This window comes from Eutrigla gurnardus, assembly GCF_963514095.1.
Source record: "Eutrigla gurnardus genome assembly, chromosome: 16".
Lineage (NCBI taxonomy): Eukaryota > Metazoa > Chordata > Actinopteri > Perciformes > Triglidae > Eutrigla > Eutrigla gurnardus.
The window spans coordinates 4544742-4559912 of NC_139927.1; the positions used below are offsets into that span (position 1 = coordinate 4544742).

At 42.4% G+C, this 15171-nt stretch overlaps 2 protein-coding genes across 4 annotated transcripts in view; both read left to right on the forward strand.

The window, feature by feature from the left end:
• plcb1l (phospholipase C beta 1-like) overlaps positions 1 to 6643 on the forward strand; it is a 95758-nt gene extending 89115 nt beyond the window's left edge. The window contains exon 33 of the mRNA XM_084030380.1: positions 4055 to 6643. Coding sequence (XP_083886506.1) covers positions 4055 to 4282 — 228 coding nt within the window. The 3' untranslated portion in view covers positions 4283 to 6643. The remainder of the gene's footprint in view (positions 1 to 4054) is intronic.
• A 2933-nt stretch (positions 6644 to 9576) lies between these two features.
• plcb4b (phospholipase C, beta 4b) overlaps positions 9577 to 15171 on the forward strand; it is a 53123-nt gene continuing 47528 nt past the window's right edge. For all 3 annotated transcript variants that reach the window (XM_084030381.1, XM_084030383.1, XM_084030382.1), the window contains exons 1-2: positions 9577 to 9956; positions 13242 to 13287. The gene's annotated coding sequence lies outside the window, so the exon portion shown is untranslated. The remainder of the gene's footprint in view (positions 9957 to 13241; positions 13288 to 15171) is intronic.

A 15171-nucleotide genomic window follows, 5' to 3' on the forward strand; every position in this document is an offset into this window, starting at 1 on the left:
CAGAGGCGGTGAAAGCACGTTTCAGACCTCCTGGGTTAGTGACTGCGGCGGCGAGGCTCAGGTGTGGCGTGTTGCCGGTTGAAGGGTTTTTTTTTTTTTTTTTGGCGCTGCAGCCGTTATGTCACGATTCAAAGCAAAGAATTAACTTGGCTCTTTGGAGGCCTCCTCTGCTTCCCTTGATAGCTTCTCAAAACGAGGACAGCTGGTGAAGAAGGTCACTGAATGTTGTATTTTAAGAAAGGCAGAAATATGTGAGTGTGTGTGTGAGTGTGTGTGTGTGTTTGTGTGTGTGGTCTGTTGACAGATCTTCAGAGATGAGGGACATATTTGAAAGCTGCTCCAAACAGAAACTGGACCACACACACACATCTGTACAAACGTACACAATCAACATGCAAATGCACAATTTCACACTTCAAACATCACATTTTTGCGATTCTATTTTAGCACGATGGGGAAAAAAACACCCAAAACGTTGCTCCACCAAGTCCGAGAAGCTTGAGGAGTAATGACTTCCCTTTTATTTCCTCACTGGCACTGGGGGGGAGGACTCTAGAAAATATTGCCGCTCTAGCCGTCTGTTCTCTATAATTCCTTGAGATTTTCTTTTAATAACTCAAGCTGTCCCCTCGGTGAAAGGAAAGCGCCGTGCTCATCGCTCGGCACCCCGACTCTAACAGACGGGTCGTTGGTGTTCGCCTCGGAGCTGTTGATCACACACACACACACACACACACACACACACACACACACACACACATGTATGAGAAGTGCCCCTAAGACTCATCTGCCCTCTCCGCTCCCACCTCCTTCACATGTGCCAGGGTGTCATCAGATGGGAGAAAGATGACAGTTTTAATCAGAGGGTGTTTGTGCCTCAGCAGGCAGGGTAAGGGCAAGCACACACACATGTATAAGCACACACACACGCACACACACACACGCACACACACACACACACACGGTGTGCAGACTGTCCCACCCCTAAGTAGGTCATGCGCAGTGCAGATCAGGGAGAGGGAGGCGAGCCTTTGGTGCATCTTTAGCCATCTGGTTGTGATGCGCTGGATGTCCGCTCTGTGAGACCCGCCGAGAGAGTGAGAGAGGGGAGAACGAGGGAGGAGAGAGAGACAGAGAGAGAGAGAGACAGAGAGAGAGAGACAGGAAGATGTTCCAGGGAAGGTGACCTTAAGATTGGTCCCCAGTGGGGCTTTCGGAGGCTCCGTCGTACCGCTCCAGACATTAGAAAGAGACGAGTGGAGAGCTCCTCCGTCAGTGTTATCTGGCTGCATTCCACTCCCGTTGGGCTCACCTTTTCAGAGTGCACACACTTTCATTTTGTCAATAAAGTTAGTGAAATTTGATCAGCGTATTTACCGAAGCAGTAAAAACGTGCAGTTTTTACCATTTGAGTTCCATAATAGTAGATCTGCTTTGTCAAAGTAAAATATCACGATTAGATCAGGAAGTATCTGATCAAATAAGTAAACAAGCCCAAGAAGCAAATCGTGATACTTTTACACATTTAATCTGTCCTCAAAAACACAGTACAGCACGTACTTTGCAGCAATCAAGGTTTTCTCATTAGCTAACTTCTAACTGAAGTGGATGCACCGGCTCATAATGTGAAGTGGAGAGGACAGAAGCTTTAGAAAGTCGGACCGCCGTTCGACCTCTGTTCTGTTCTGTGAATATTTCCCTTCAGAGCCGTGAAGGTCACGGCGGCTGCATTGATCGGAGGCCAGATGAGTTCTTCTCTCACCTCCTTTTCAGATTTACAGCATCAATATTTACAGCCTTGGCTTTTTCTCTCCTCTGAGGGAGTCCATGATGTATTTTCTATTAGAATAGTTCTTTGTTTACTTCTGAGAGTCAGAAGTTGGGGACTCTTATTTCGATTAGCTAACAGATGAAATATGGACCCCGGATAAATCCCATCTCACACGTCGCAGGTATTTTTCGATCTCCCACAGCGCCGACGTGACTGCATTGAGCTGTGAGACTCTGACACCATTCATCTTACCCGGCGTTGCTTTTAATTACTGCTCTCCCGTGGGAGCCAGCCGGGTAGTTAAACAGAGAAATCAGCATTACAGCAATTATTGGCTCGCAATGGAATGAATACAATCTTGTCATCTGTAATCATTGGGTCCTATGCCTGGGAGAAAATAGGTTCCCCTTTCTGTATCTCAGTGAGGGGAGGGGGAGTGTTTGAGATGAAGAGGGGATCCTGGTCTCCCTCGGTGATCCTGGTGCTGGTTCAGGGCTGAATGTCGGGTCGCCATCGTTGCTTCTCTCTATCGTGAGTCAATAAAGCAGAATTCCCTATAAAAGTCATCTTTAGATGTCACATAAAAACAGTGTGCACAGTGTTGGAAGTCTTGTTGCTGTAATCAATATTTTAATATTTACAGTTCATGTGACGCGACGGGAGAGGCAGGGAATGAGAAGTGAAGATAGATATAAATAATGCATTGTTTAAGAAAATACTTGAGATTCATGAGGAAGTCAATTCATGTGTTTTGAATATAAATCAGTATCTTAGTTACATTGTCTATATGTCTTATATCCAGTTACATTCTGGTCTATATGTCTTATAGTTACATTCTGGTCTATATGTCTTATATCTAGTTACATTCTGGTCTATATGTCTTATATCTTAGTTACATTCTGGTCTATATGTCTTATATCTAGTTACATTCTGGTCTATATGTCTTATATCTAGTTACATTCTGGTCTATATGTCTTATATCTAGTTACATTCTGGTCTATATGTCTTATATCTAGTTACATTCTGGTCTATATGTCTTATATCCAGTTACATTCTGGTCTATATGTCTTATATCTAGTTACATTCTGGTCTATATGTCTTATATCTAGTTACATTCTGGTCTATATGTCTTATAGTTACATTCTGGTCTATATGTCTTATATCTAGTTACATTCTGGTCTATATGTCTTATATCTAGTTACATTCTGGTCTATATGTCTTATATCCAGTTACATTCTGGTCTACATGTCTTATATCTAGTTACATTCTGGTCTATATGTCTTATATCTAGTTACATTCTGGTCTATATGTCTTATATCCAGTTACATTCTGGTCTATATGTCTTATATCTAGTTACATTCTGGTCTATATGTCTTATATCTAGTTACATTCTGGTCTATATGTCTTATATCTAGTTACATTCTGGTCTATATGTCTTATATCTAGTTACATTCTGGTTGCATGAGGAAGCAGCTGCAACAAGGAACTATTTTAATGTGTGACATCCGAAATTTGAGCAAGTGGCCGCTAATAATACAACGATGTTGGAGAATAATATAAATAATATTTGTCATGTCTTACAGTAAAAATAGGCTAATTGTCCGTGACGTTTGTTCACTTTATTCTCTTTTAAATACTCTCCCTGCAGAGGACTTGATGCAAATAAGTGAAATAAGCACTTCAACTTGCAAATCTGCTTTTATAGCCTCGCTTTACACTCCAGGCATTTCTACCTTTTATATATCGGGTCGCCCATAAAAAGGGAATATTTACTTTTCAGACACAATCCTCTGTTTATTCCTATTTAAATGCATCAGTTATCACTGACCAGGTGCAATGATTACAGTATGTGTCACAATTAATCAGGTGAAATTAATTCATGCAGAACATTTGTTTGATGCTATAAAAGACGAGACATTTGCAAATTATTCCAACTTTATGGGCGACCCTGTATATATGAATATGTATTAATAATACCTTGAACGCCATCAAACAGGGCCGGCCCCAAGGCAGAAGCATACTAAGCGGCTGCTTGGGGCCCCCTGGCCACCCCAATCGTGTGTGTAGATTTTAAGGCGATGAATCTGAACAAATTAAGTTATTGTCATTCTCCAGCTGGTCATCCCCAAAATGCACCAGAATACAGGAAATCACATCATCCAAATTCTGAATTTTCTGGGACCCCCCGTCCCCCATTGGTACCCACTTTTGCACAAATAGGGTGGGGGGGTGGGGTCAAAGCTTTGCTCTTCTAGTCTTGATGTGTTCCTCCCCCCTCTGCAGCTACAGAGCGATCTGGACCAGGAGTACCAGGACAAATTCCGCCGGCTACCCGTGGAGATCCAAGAGTTTGTTCAGGACAGCAGCAAGGCCAAGCTTAGCGACGACGGCGTCGTCCACGGCAACCTCGTCGCCTCCTCCACCGCGGAGAAGCTCAACCACAAGGCGTCGCACTCGGAGGACGACACGGAGGAGGGCTCGTCGGATCGGGTCTACGACACGTCCTTTTAGAGGCCCCCTCCCCCCCGGCGCCTCGCTTCACACTGGGACACTGATTGGTGGATGTGTTTGTGACCACAGATCTAGGGTGAGACTGCCCCCCCCTCCCCTAATTTTAAACCAATGGGAGGATTAGATCAAATCTGAGCCTGGATTGGTGAGTAAGAGGTCCTCTCTGCGTAGAGTGCAGTCTCGTCCTGAAAACCGTTTGGTGTAAATAGTGACTTTTTTGTTGTCGTTGTGTATTTATATGTTTCCTTTATGTTGTCGTCTCTTTCAGTACGGCCACAGGATGTGTTACAAAGCACTAACTTTTTGCAGGAATAACTTACTTGAACTATTGCACAGAGAGAGTAGTTTCTTTTTAGTGTTTTTTTTTTTATTATCATGATGTTGACGGCAGCGGTGGTTAGTTGGGGGGGGGCATTTAAGTGGAGTCACCTCGTACTGTAAAGGAACCACTGCATATTCAGCCTTTTAAAGCTTCCATCTTTATAAGATTTAGATTCACCCGTACTTATTTGCACTGAAGGCTCCCCACGTAACGACTTACTTTAACCCAGAGGCACCGGTGGCTTGCTGGTTCTCCATTTTGTTCTCACAGAACTGAAGTCTATATGTGTTGCTGCTATTTTGTTTTAAAATCCATCACTTTTTTTTTAACCATTATTTGGTTTGTATTATATTTGGCTAGTATTTTTAATTTTTTTTTGCCTAGTTTTTAACAACGTGAGAGGAGAGGAAGTGAAGAGAAAGTGTGTTGTACAGTATCTGCATGTATTTGAACAACTGTAAATGTTACAGTAGCTCTGTAGCAGAGATGTTTATCAAATGTCAATCTATTTTCTAACATTTCAAACTAAACCTGCAAAAAAAAAAAAAAAAACCGGTGTGGACCAATGCGGCTCGATACAACATCGCTGTGGCTGGACGGGAAAATAAGTTGCAGCGCACCTTTTTTCATAGACCCGACGTTAGCTGACCATCCAGTAAACATTTGGCAAAATAACTACATAAATAACTACGTTTAACAACCTAACATGAGTACAGAAAACACAAACATCAGTAGTGGAACTTCAAAATAACTCGTGTTTCACCTCTCGAAGCATCTCCTCGGAGTATCGAATGATCATGATGGGTTTACCTTGTAATTACTCGTGCTGATATCAGAGGGGGGGGGGGGGGGGGGGGGGGGCGTTGGCATGGGAACGGTCTGAGTTAACAGGTCGCACATTGTCTTCTTTATCTTTGTCCCCATAAACTAAAACGGTCGTATTAGGATGTTCAAACAGAAGAAAGGGGATCCTGCTGTACTTTTACAGAAGTGGCCTTCCTCTTAACTGCTTCGTTTTGTACTGCGTTGACAGGAAGTACAGTAGTACAGTATGCCCCCCCCCCTCCCCTCCCCCGGCTTGCATTATTATCAAAGCTCACCAACAGTCGGTATCTGTGGTATTGAAGCGTGGGGAAATGGTTCAGTTATGTCCAAACAGACGTCTAAAAATGTTTATCGATGGCCGAAATGCAAAAATCCTGGTGGATGATGAGAACAGGAAAGAAATAATATAGTAATACAGAACAAAAACGGTGTATTATGCATTCATGGAATCCTTAACAAATAACATTCTGCAAGAAAAAAACAAGTTTTTTGTTTTAGTTTTCTCCAAACAAGTGAATTTTTCAGAATTTTTGCATTCCGGCCATCGTTGATCATATTAATACCAGCGTTAATGCGTTCTAATTAATAACTGGATTATTTTCTCCTAGTGTAAGAATGTGCCCATCAGGGGGGGAAGTGTTTTTTTTTGTTTTTTTTACTTCCTAACTGTCCAGTGCCGTTTGACTCACACTTTGATATCAAATCATATTTCAGCTGAAAAAAAAAACCTAAAAAACGAGTTGAATGTTGAAGGATAAGCTGACATGTAAGTACCAACTACTTTTTAAAAAAAAGACGATATTGATGTGAGAGTCCTGTGCCTTTGAATAGGTTTGCCTTGTTTGATGTTGAATGTGTGAAATGCATTGTTTAAATTGCCATTCTATGATATTCTACGAAGCTGTCTGATATTGAATAGGCCGTGTGAACTCTTTAAGTACAGTGCCACTACTGAGTAATGCTTGTGATGAGCAGTATTTGACATGCGTCTCATGAAGAAATGTGAGACATCCTTCTTTCTAAGTCTTGAACCACTTTATTTAAAGTCTTGAACCACTTTATTTAAAAGCCCCCCTTCTCATCAACTTACGTGTATGCACTCTGGAAATGTAAATGTATGTATGGCATAAAGGATAAAAACATGAAGTTGATAACAAAAAAAATAGTGCAAAGGGAATTTGCCTGTAATTAAAATAAATGTGGCTATTATTGTACTTGGAGTGGAGTTGTGTGTCCTTTTGATGTGTCATTGAAGAGAATTTTCTTCAGTCTTCTGTTTTAAATGTCCTTCCGTGTTTGCATTTTGTCACTTGTCAGTGTCTCGTCATGCTTTATATGATTTTCTTGAAACGGAGATTTCAAGGTCGATCCACGGTCTTTGTAACCCAGCAAAGACTGGATATCAGAGGGAAGGAGAGTAAGAGGACTGAATGTGTTGCAAGGGTGCAAAATGATCCTAGACCCAGGTGTAGTAGAGTGTGTGAGTGTGTGTGTGTGTGCATGTAGGTGAGCGTATAGACATACGGCATGTATGTATGTCGCACTCAGGGAAGCAGGGGGGGGGGGGGCTTGACGACCTACTTCTTATCGTCTCCTAGGTAACCGTTTCTTTGAAATAACCCGAAAGAGGAGCGTGGATTCAGACACGAAGCCGAAGCACTGAAGTCGTATGGAAAACACACGAGTCATGCACATTTGCTTTAATATGACTCACTGTGCACGTCACATAGTGAAGTATATGTGTCAAAACTAAACGTGAGAATACATGTATGTTCCCTAAAAAGTCAAATCAATGCCTTTATTTTGGGGAAAAAAGCAAAGCTTCACACGTTTGTCTGCTGCCACAATGATTTGCTTTGAGTGTGCAAAGTGATGACGCGTTTTTTATTCTTCAACCCTTTTCAGGGCTGCCGTGTGTGTGTGTGTGTGTCTGTGTGTGTGTGTGTGTGTGTGTGTGTGTGTGTGTGTGTGTGTGTGTGTGTGTGTGTGTGTTCTCCCAGACTACATAAACACTGTGTCCTTCTCAGTCTCAGCTCCTCTCAGCGGAATCCCAACAGGCAACAGGGAGATAAGACCAAGCCCCCCCGGTTGCCCCTAACAACCGCTGTGACCACTCAGAGGGCCTCCGTGCATACCGGCGACTAGGAAGTGAGCTAATTAACCCCGAGTTCAAGACGGAAGGAGAGCGACTTTTTAATGAGATTCTCTGGGTTATATAAACAAACTCCCAGGAATATTATCACCCTGCGTCTGTCCATCTGCTGCCGAGGAGCAGGAGGAGGAGGAGCAGGAGGAGGAGGAGGAGGTGTCCTGTAACTGGGCTTTAATGAGGCACACCAGGACAGCAGAAGAGGAGAGGACTACAGGGTGCTTCTTGGAAGGTACACACACACACACACACACACACACACAGATGGATAAGAATCTTCACTGACATCTTTCACTCCCTGGCCTTTAATCCTATAGCCCTCTCCACGTTGCCCTAAATATCCAAATGTAACTCTAATCCAGCCTTAATCCTGATCCCAAGACCCTGAACTAACATTAAAAGTTCACCTTAATCTAGAGACCAAGTCTGATTGCTATATTCATTTAGGAAAAGCAGTCCTTTTTCTGGACAGAAATGCATGAACCTGCAGAGTCGAAGGGATCTTCCTTCTAATGTTTCAGCAGGTTTACTTTTGTGTTCTGGAGGCAAAGAGACGGTCAAACGGTAGATTCATCATGTAGTGGCACATCAATGTAGTTGTCATTGGCGGTACTACTCTGTGAACAAACAACAAATAACCTTGATGAGTTTATTTTGACTCGTGGCGTGTTGAAAAGTGTTGCTTTGGCCTTGCAGGGAGGCTCCGTGTCGAACCGTGTAGAGGTAGAAAAGTTCTCTCTGCATCTGTTTTTGGTCATTTTTAAGTCCTTCACTTCACCAGTGAGTGATAGTGAAAAGACATTTAAAGGGAAATACTGTTTTTCACAGAAGAGATGTTACATGTAACTCCCCGAAGTCCAGTATCATATATATATATATTATATTTCAGGTGTCCACCCTGTAGCTGATTTACACCAAAATAGCAAAATTTACTTGTCAAGGAAAATTGGTTTAAAAAAAAGGTAAAATAATTGTTTTTGTGTGTGTTATTACATGAATACAACCCACACTTGGTTAACACTATCGAAATTCAACACATTCAAACTCAAAAACACATCATAAAAATCTTACCGAACACCGGCTAAGTTCCTGGTGAGGTACCGCAGGGTCTGTACTGGTAGTTCCAAACACAAAAACACTAGTGGCCAGCTTCCAGTCAGTGGTGGTACAAAGCAGGTGATAAAAGGTGTTTTGAGAGAGTGTGAGTCACCGCCAACCACGAGAGGTTCTCCGGCGTTTGGCCATAACTGGCCACGCAAAAACAAAAAAACAAAAAAAATATATATACATATTATGAAGATTGCTGCAGCAGAATGTCAGCATTATGTAATGTCTTATATCTTTGTTGTTTTAACAATGTAATGTCCCAATGTTTTTATGTTGTTTTTATGTTGCCCTATGTTGGATGGAAATCAGCTTCTAGCTAAATCCAGCATTATTTACACAAAGTGATATTTACACCAAGACTTCATTAATATGCATTAATAAACAGATAAATAATAATAATAATAATAATAATAATAATAATAATAATAATAATAATAATAATAATAAAGACTAGCCGTGGACAGACAGAGATGCACACTAATACTCACATATCCAATAATAATAATAATAATAATAATAATAATAATAATAATAATAATAATAATAATAGAAAAACATATTTTTATGAATGAGTGTGATAAATTCATCACTACATCATGACTAATGTGCGAGGTGATGGCAGAGGTAGAAATAAGGGAAAGTGCAATGAAGTCACTACAGACTGAGCGAGAGACACCACGGAGGGGAGAGAGAGAGAGGAGCGTTGACAAAGGGAGGAGGGGGAGAGGAGAGGGGGGCGGTGTTTGTCCTGATCAACGCATGGCGGCTACAGGAGTCAGCTGTTAGAGAAGCAGGGAGGAGCTGGGTCTGGTTCTGCTGGATGACTCACTCTGTCAACCCAAGGCTCACTCATTCAATCACACACACAAACGGCGGCGGCGCGCGCACGCACGCACGCACGCATTCACGCGCAGGCACGTTTCAGTCGTGGCGGTGGTGGGGGTGCGCGTGCTGCAGCAGTTGAAGAGGGCTTCCTAATCAAAGCTCATCAAGGGGGCCGTTCATTCTCCACTGGAGGGCGAGTGGTACAAGAGCACCGGGACACTCCGGCAGCGCGGAGACAAGAGCGAGCAGACGGGCGGAGGGAGACGGGAGACGGGGGGGATAGAGCAGCGGCGGCGGCGGCAGCTGGAAGACAGAGAGACAGACAGGCAGCACAGACAATCCCGATCCGGCACCACCACCACCCCCCCACCCCCCCCTCGCAAAAGCATCTTTTCTTCCCCCCTCGCCGTCGGATTAAAGTCTCGGTCTCCCAACGCCGAAATCACGTAAGAAACAAACATTTTATTTTATTGTTGTAGTTTGAATGTTGAACTCCATCGCTGCTCTCATCATCCAGACATCCTCCCGATGTCCCCTTTCTCTCTCTGACACACACACACACACACACACACACACGCACACAGCTGGACACAGTAGCTTAATTGCTAGCTAGCTAGCTAGCCAGACGCATTAAAGTGGATCTTTTTTTATTTTTTATTATTAGCGTTTTCAGCATTTTAATTGACTCTCGCTTTGCCAGGCTGCCGTGCCTTCTGCTTCCAGGTAAACACGATAGAAACGGAGAGCGTGATAACTTTTGTGAGAAACGCCGGGGTTATTGATGTTTCCGACGGGGCTGGGAGGGGAGGCTAGCCGGGCGGAGCTAGCTGCTTGTAGCGGGACAGATCAGAAGCCGAAGCCGGCCGTTGACAGGCACGGTGGGCGTAAAAAAAAAAGAAAAAAGTCAACGGACTAAACCGACATAGCCTGGCTTCTGTTAGTTTTTTAAATCTCTCATCTTTAACACGGGAGTGGACGCACACTGTGGCTCCCGCCAACCGTGTCTTGACATAATGTGAATTAAATCTGTTAAAACTGGTGCATTTAAAGACCGCTGTTAAAGTGAAGGTGGGGGAGCTGCAGCTGCAAACATCCCAGACAGAGAGGTGGTGTCATCGATTCACTGTCATCATCATCCACGGCCACAAAGTCCTAGTTTATTATCATAAAAAAAACATTATTATTATATAATGTCTAGTCAATGTCATATTCAGGTTTTTAACCATTGAGCAGTAATGTTATAACATTGTATTACCATTAATTTATTACATAGCAGGGACAAAAACTGTTAGGCTTAATGTCCCAGTCATCACATGTATGAGTGAAACTGTGAAATATTAGATTTCATCTATTTATATTATTAAAAAAAGACGGCATTGTTTGCTTTGCTACAGAGTCAGGTAGCAGGTTTCGATGTTCAAAACCTGTTTTATCACACACACACACACACACACACACACACACACACACACACACACATGCACACACACACACAGGGAGAGAAGGTGTTATTTGTTCAGGAATAACCTGCGGGTAACTCCGTAGGCTTATTTGCAGTGCAAATAGCCCATAATGTATTATTTTGCTCTCGGTTTCCCGTTGCTTTTTGCAGCCTTCATAATGAATGTGATGAATGTGAGTGTGTGTGCACTGTAACGAGCTCGTAACCCGCCCTTGGTGTGTCCACTTATGTATTATATTATTAGCCCATGTTTGCGGAGGACCCTTGTTTTTTTTCTACGTGTAAAGTGTAGCGCATGTGTATTACAGTTTACCTTAATGTTGTTTGGCTTCCGTATCCAATCTCAACAGGCTTCAGGTCAGGGGGCCGTGGGGTGTCATTATCTATTACTGTAAATTACAGAAGGTTGTCCTCCGTCGCCCATGAAAGATCACTATTATGTGGAGGAAAAACAAATTCTGCTCGGGCTTATTGACATTGCCCAGTAAACGTTTCACTGGCGATTACAGAGACAAACATGGCCCTCCCTCACACAATAGCAATCCCTTACCTGTGGCTTAAACTTGCGATGTGGAGCATTTTGATGAATAGCAGTGGCCTAAGAAGCTTAAAAGCTGAGTATGTGCAGGTGGTTTTTTATTATTTATTTTATTTTTTTGGACCAGATGACAGTCGGTGCCATTTTTATTTTAAATTATTTGCACAGTACAGTGCTTTCCTGCTGTATGTTTATTTTGGTAGCAGGATGTGCTTTTGTAATAATAATCCCTTTTTACCGGTGTGCAGATGTGAACTCGGATCATGATTATCACCTGCTATTATTGGTTTTAATGATTTTTTTTAGGAACAAAACTAGCACATTCCATCCTTGGGTTCATTATCATGCTGGAAAACAACCGTTGTTATATTTCAACATTAATTTAATTTCAGTACTGCTGATAATATTCTTAGGGATTCATAGATTGCTGACTGGCACAGGTTTAGAGGCTCATTTTGATACCCACATATCTTAAAGAAATTAAATATTTTTCCTTAATCTGACAGGTGTCACACTGCTCTTTTGCTCCAAACTGAGTGAAATCACTCCAACGTCTCTGCTTAAAATGTATAGCCAGTATTTGTCCTCTTGTGTGCAATGCAGGCAATAGCGTTGCGATGTAATTTACTCTGCAGAACTGGATAGATTGAAAAGGTAAATTGCATTTTTCTTCGATATCTCGGTGTACTCCGAGTCACGACGCCAACAAAAACAACCAGATTTCGAGTCTGGGATTAAATGACGGCGTGTAATGGAGAAGGAGGAAAGTAAAGCGGCATCCCGACACGTGCCAAGCGGAGCGTTTCTTAAAGATCCAGCGTTTACAAGTGTGACTGTGTTGCAGCCGTAGATTACAGTGTCGTTAGGTTTATTAGGCTGTGAGCTGTCTAAGGCACACATTGTCCGTGTTATCTTTTGGCATGCTTGCATTTCTGCGTGGTGAGCCTTAATGAAGCCGCGGGGTTTGGTTCAAGCAGCAATGAAGTGTGAGACAATCTGTTTTTGTCTCTTTTGTGTGTTGAATTGCTGGAAGGTTAAGAGGTTTATTGTGGACGTCCCTCTGTCTGCTTGTTTACTGTGCTGCTTGTTTATTGTTTTTGATGGCTGCCATGCTCCTTTTGCTTGTTTCCTCTCATTTATTTCTGTGCCGCTGCTTCTTCTTCTTATAATTAGGAGGGTCTGGTCTTGATAAGCATGGCTGTCATCAGTTATGTCCCTTTTTGTTTGGATTTGGGGCTATCAGGCTTTTTTTTTTTATCACAGCACAGTTTCTTCTCTTGACAAAGCTGTCAGTCACACATCCTGGTGGATGTTTGAAGCCCTCACAGAGAGACTATGAATATGGAAGTGCAGACAGAAAAGCCAGCCAGATGGATTGATAACAGACGAGCAGCCTGGCACAGACACTGACAGGCGTAGTGCTGGTAGTATGTCCAAAAAAAACAACATGTTGAATCACAGCCCCCTCCAAGCGTCTGCCCTTATTGTTGTAGTCTGACACTAGGAGGCTGCCGTAGAGCTGTTTGTCGATATTGTGATTTGCTTCATGTTTTCCTTGGCAGACTGTGGGTTGTGCTCGTCTCTCTCCCTCTGTGCGGTTCGTCCCGGCTCCCGCCCTGCCTACAGTATAGCAGGGGTTTTAGACCTCAGCCAAATAAGTCCAGATTCAGGCCTCTGTGATTTATGAAATTCTCTCCCCGTCTTACCGCATGTCCTTTTTTGTCTCTGCAGGCCAAGACATGAGCTTCTCCCACTGAACATTATTGATGCAGAACTGGTGAGTTTTGGGGTTTGTCCACTGCACAGTGGTCACACTGCAGCGCCGCATATTTCTTTTTCTTGGGTTATTTTTATTTCGTAGCCCCAGTCACGTCTGCGGACTACCATCTGCTAGCAATTGATGATGAAGGATCTTCCCACAGTATGACTACCTCTACAATATGCATATTAAGAACTTGTTCTCCATGACTGTGTACATGCATAATGTGTATGAAACATATGGCTTCCTCCTGCCTACATGAGAAAATGGTCTCCGTCTGTAATACGATGTGATAAACCTTCCTAAAAGACGAGGACTGATGAGGATTTTCCTGCCACCTAATATTTAGCTCAGATATTCATCTGACCCTTATTGGCCTTTCTGCTACTCCGTCATCATCAGAGGCTTTTTATTTTTTTTAACATTGCAAACAAGCTGCACTGAGAGATGGAAATGACTAAAACGTTACTAGCTTCATGCTGAATGATGAAAGGAAGGCTGATGTGCAGCGTTGGCCGATCTACAGGCAGACATCGCTCATTGATAAGTAGATTGCGTGGCGGCGGCGGCTTCTATATGCTCCCTCGTACCAAGCTAGAAACTAATGTAGCTGAGAGGAGATTGCTCTCTATATAATAAGTTTGGCTTTAATGGTGCAGCCAGTATTAATAATGTAATGTGTGCAGGCTGTCTGTCTGTCAGGCTTCATGTTGGGAGAGGGGTATACATTTTCATTACCCCAAATTATATTTGCTCCATTGTTCCCTGTAAGTATTTAAGCATAATGACATGAACGGGGAAACACCACTGTATTACTGTCGGGTGGAGCTGTTGTTGATGATAGAATTTATTTTAGAGGGGTGACACATGTCGAGTTTGTTAGCTGATTATTACAGCTTGCATTTTTCACAGTTATAACATGCAGCGATTTCTACAACAATAAAACCATCATAAAGCAGAGACTTTAAAAAAGCACATATTGGACAGATTTCACACATTATTTAATCCTTCATATGCTGGATAACTAGATTATCCTGCTGGGTTTTGAATGTCAGAGCCCTGTTGTTTCCAGGCTACTTCCTTGATACATTTTAAAACATATTAAACACATTTTTTTTGTGTATTGATATTGAAATTCTCAGCACTGAGTGATACGTTCTTAAAGAAGAAACCGCTTTTAGAGAAATCCCACGGTTGTTATGCTTGTAACTTATATTCAGTGTAGGACATACAAATTATTCACTTTTAATATATTTTGGTATCTTTCTCTTCTTACTGTAAGTTTATTAACTTTTGCCTGTTTTTTCATAATTTTCATGCTGGTTTTGTGCATTTTGAGCTTGTGGTTAAACATTGTGTCATTGATTACCTGTAGAGGTTGGAAGGAGATATACATTCCTAAAACTATTACACTTATACGTGAAAACCTTTGGCGCTTCTATTAGCAGAGTATGTTAGCACATTCACTAGCGTTAGCACTTGTATGCTACACTAGCTACAGAATGCATTCACATGCAGCTTTTTTGTGGATACTTCCGTTTGTTTCTCTCTGAAATTGCTTCTTTTAAAAATAAAAATGAATGGATAATATTGATGCAGTTAGTGACGGTGTGGGGCTCTATGGTAGCTCTGACAGCTTGATGGATTTGCAGCAGGGGGCGGGGCTTAACAAAGGGTCAAATCAGAGGAAGAGGCAATCAGCGTAACTGTTTTTCCATTATGTCCGAATGCTGCAGCACGTTACCAAAGATATGACGGATGGAAACAGAGTTCCCCTCTTTGTAGTCAATGAGGGATAAAATGACTCACAACAGACATGGTTCCTGTTTGTCAGTTCGGTCGTCTTGGTTCAGTTTTTTTGGTTGCGTTGGCCTCGCATGTATCTGTAAATACAATACAGTG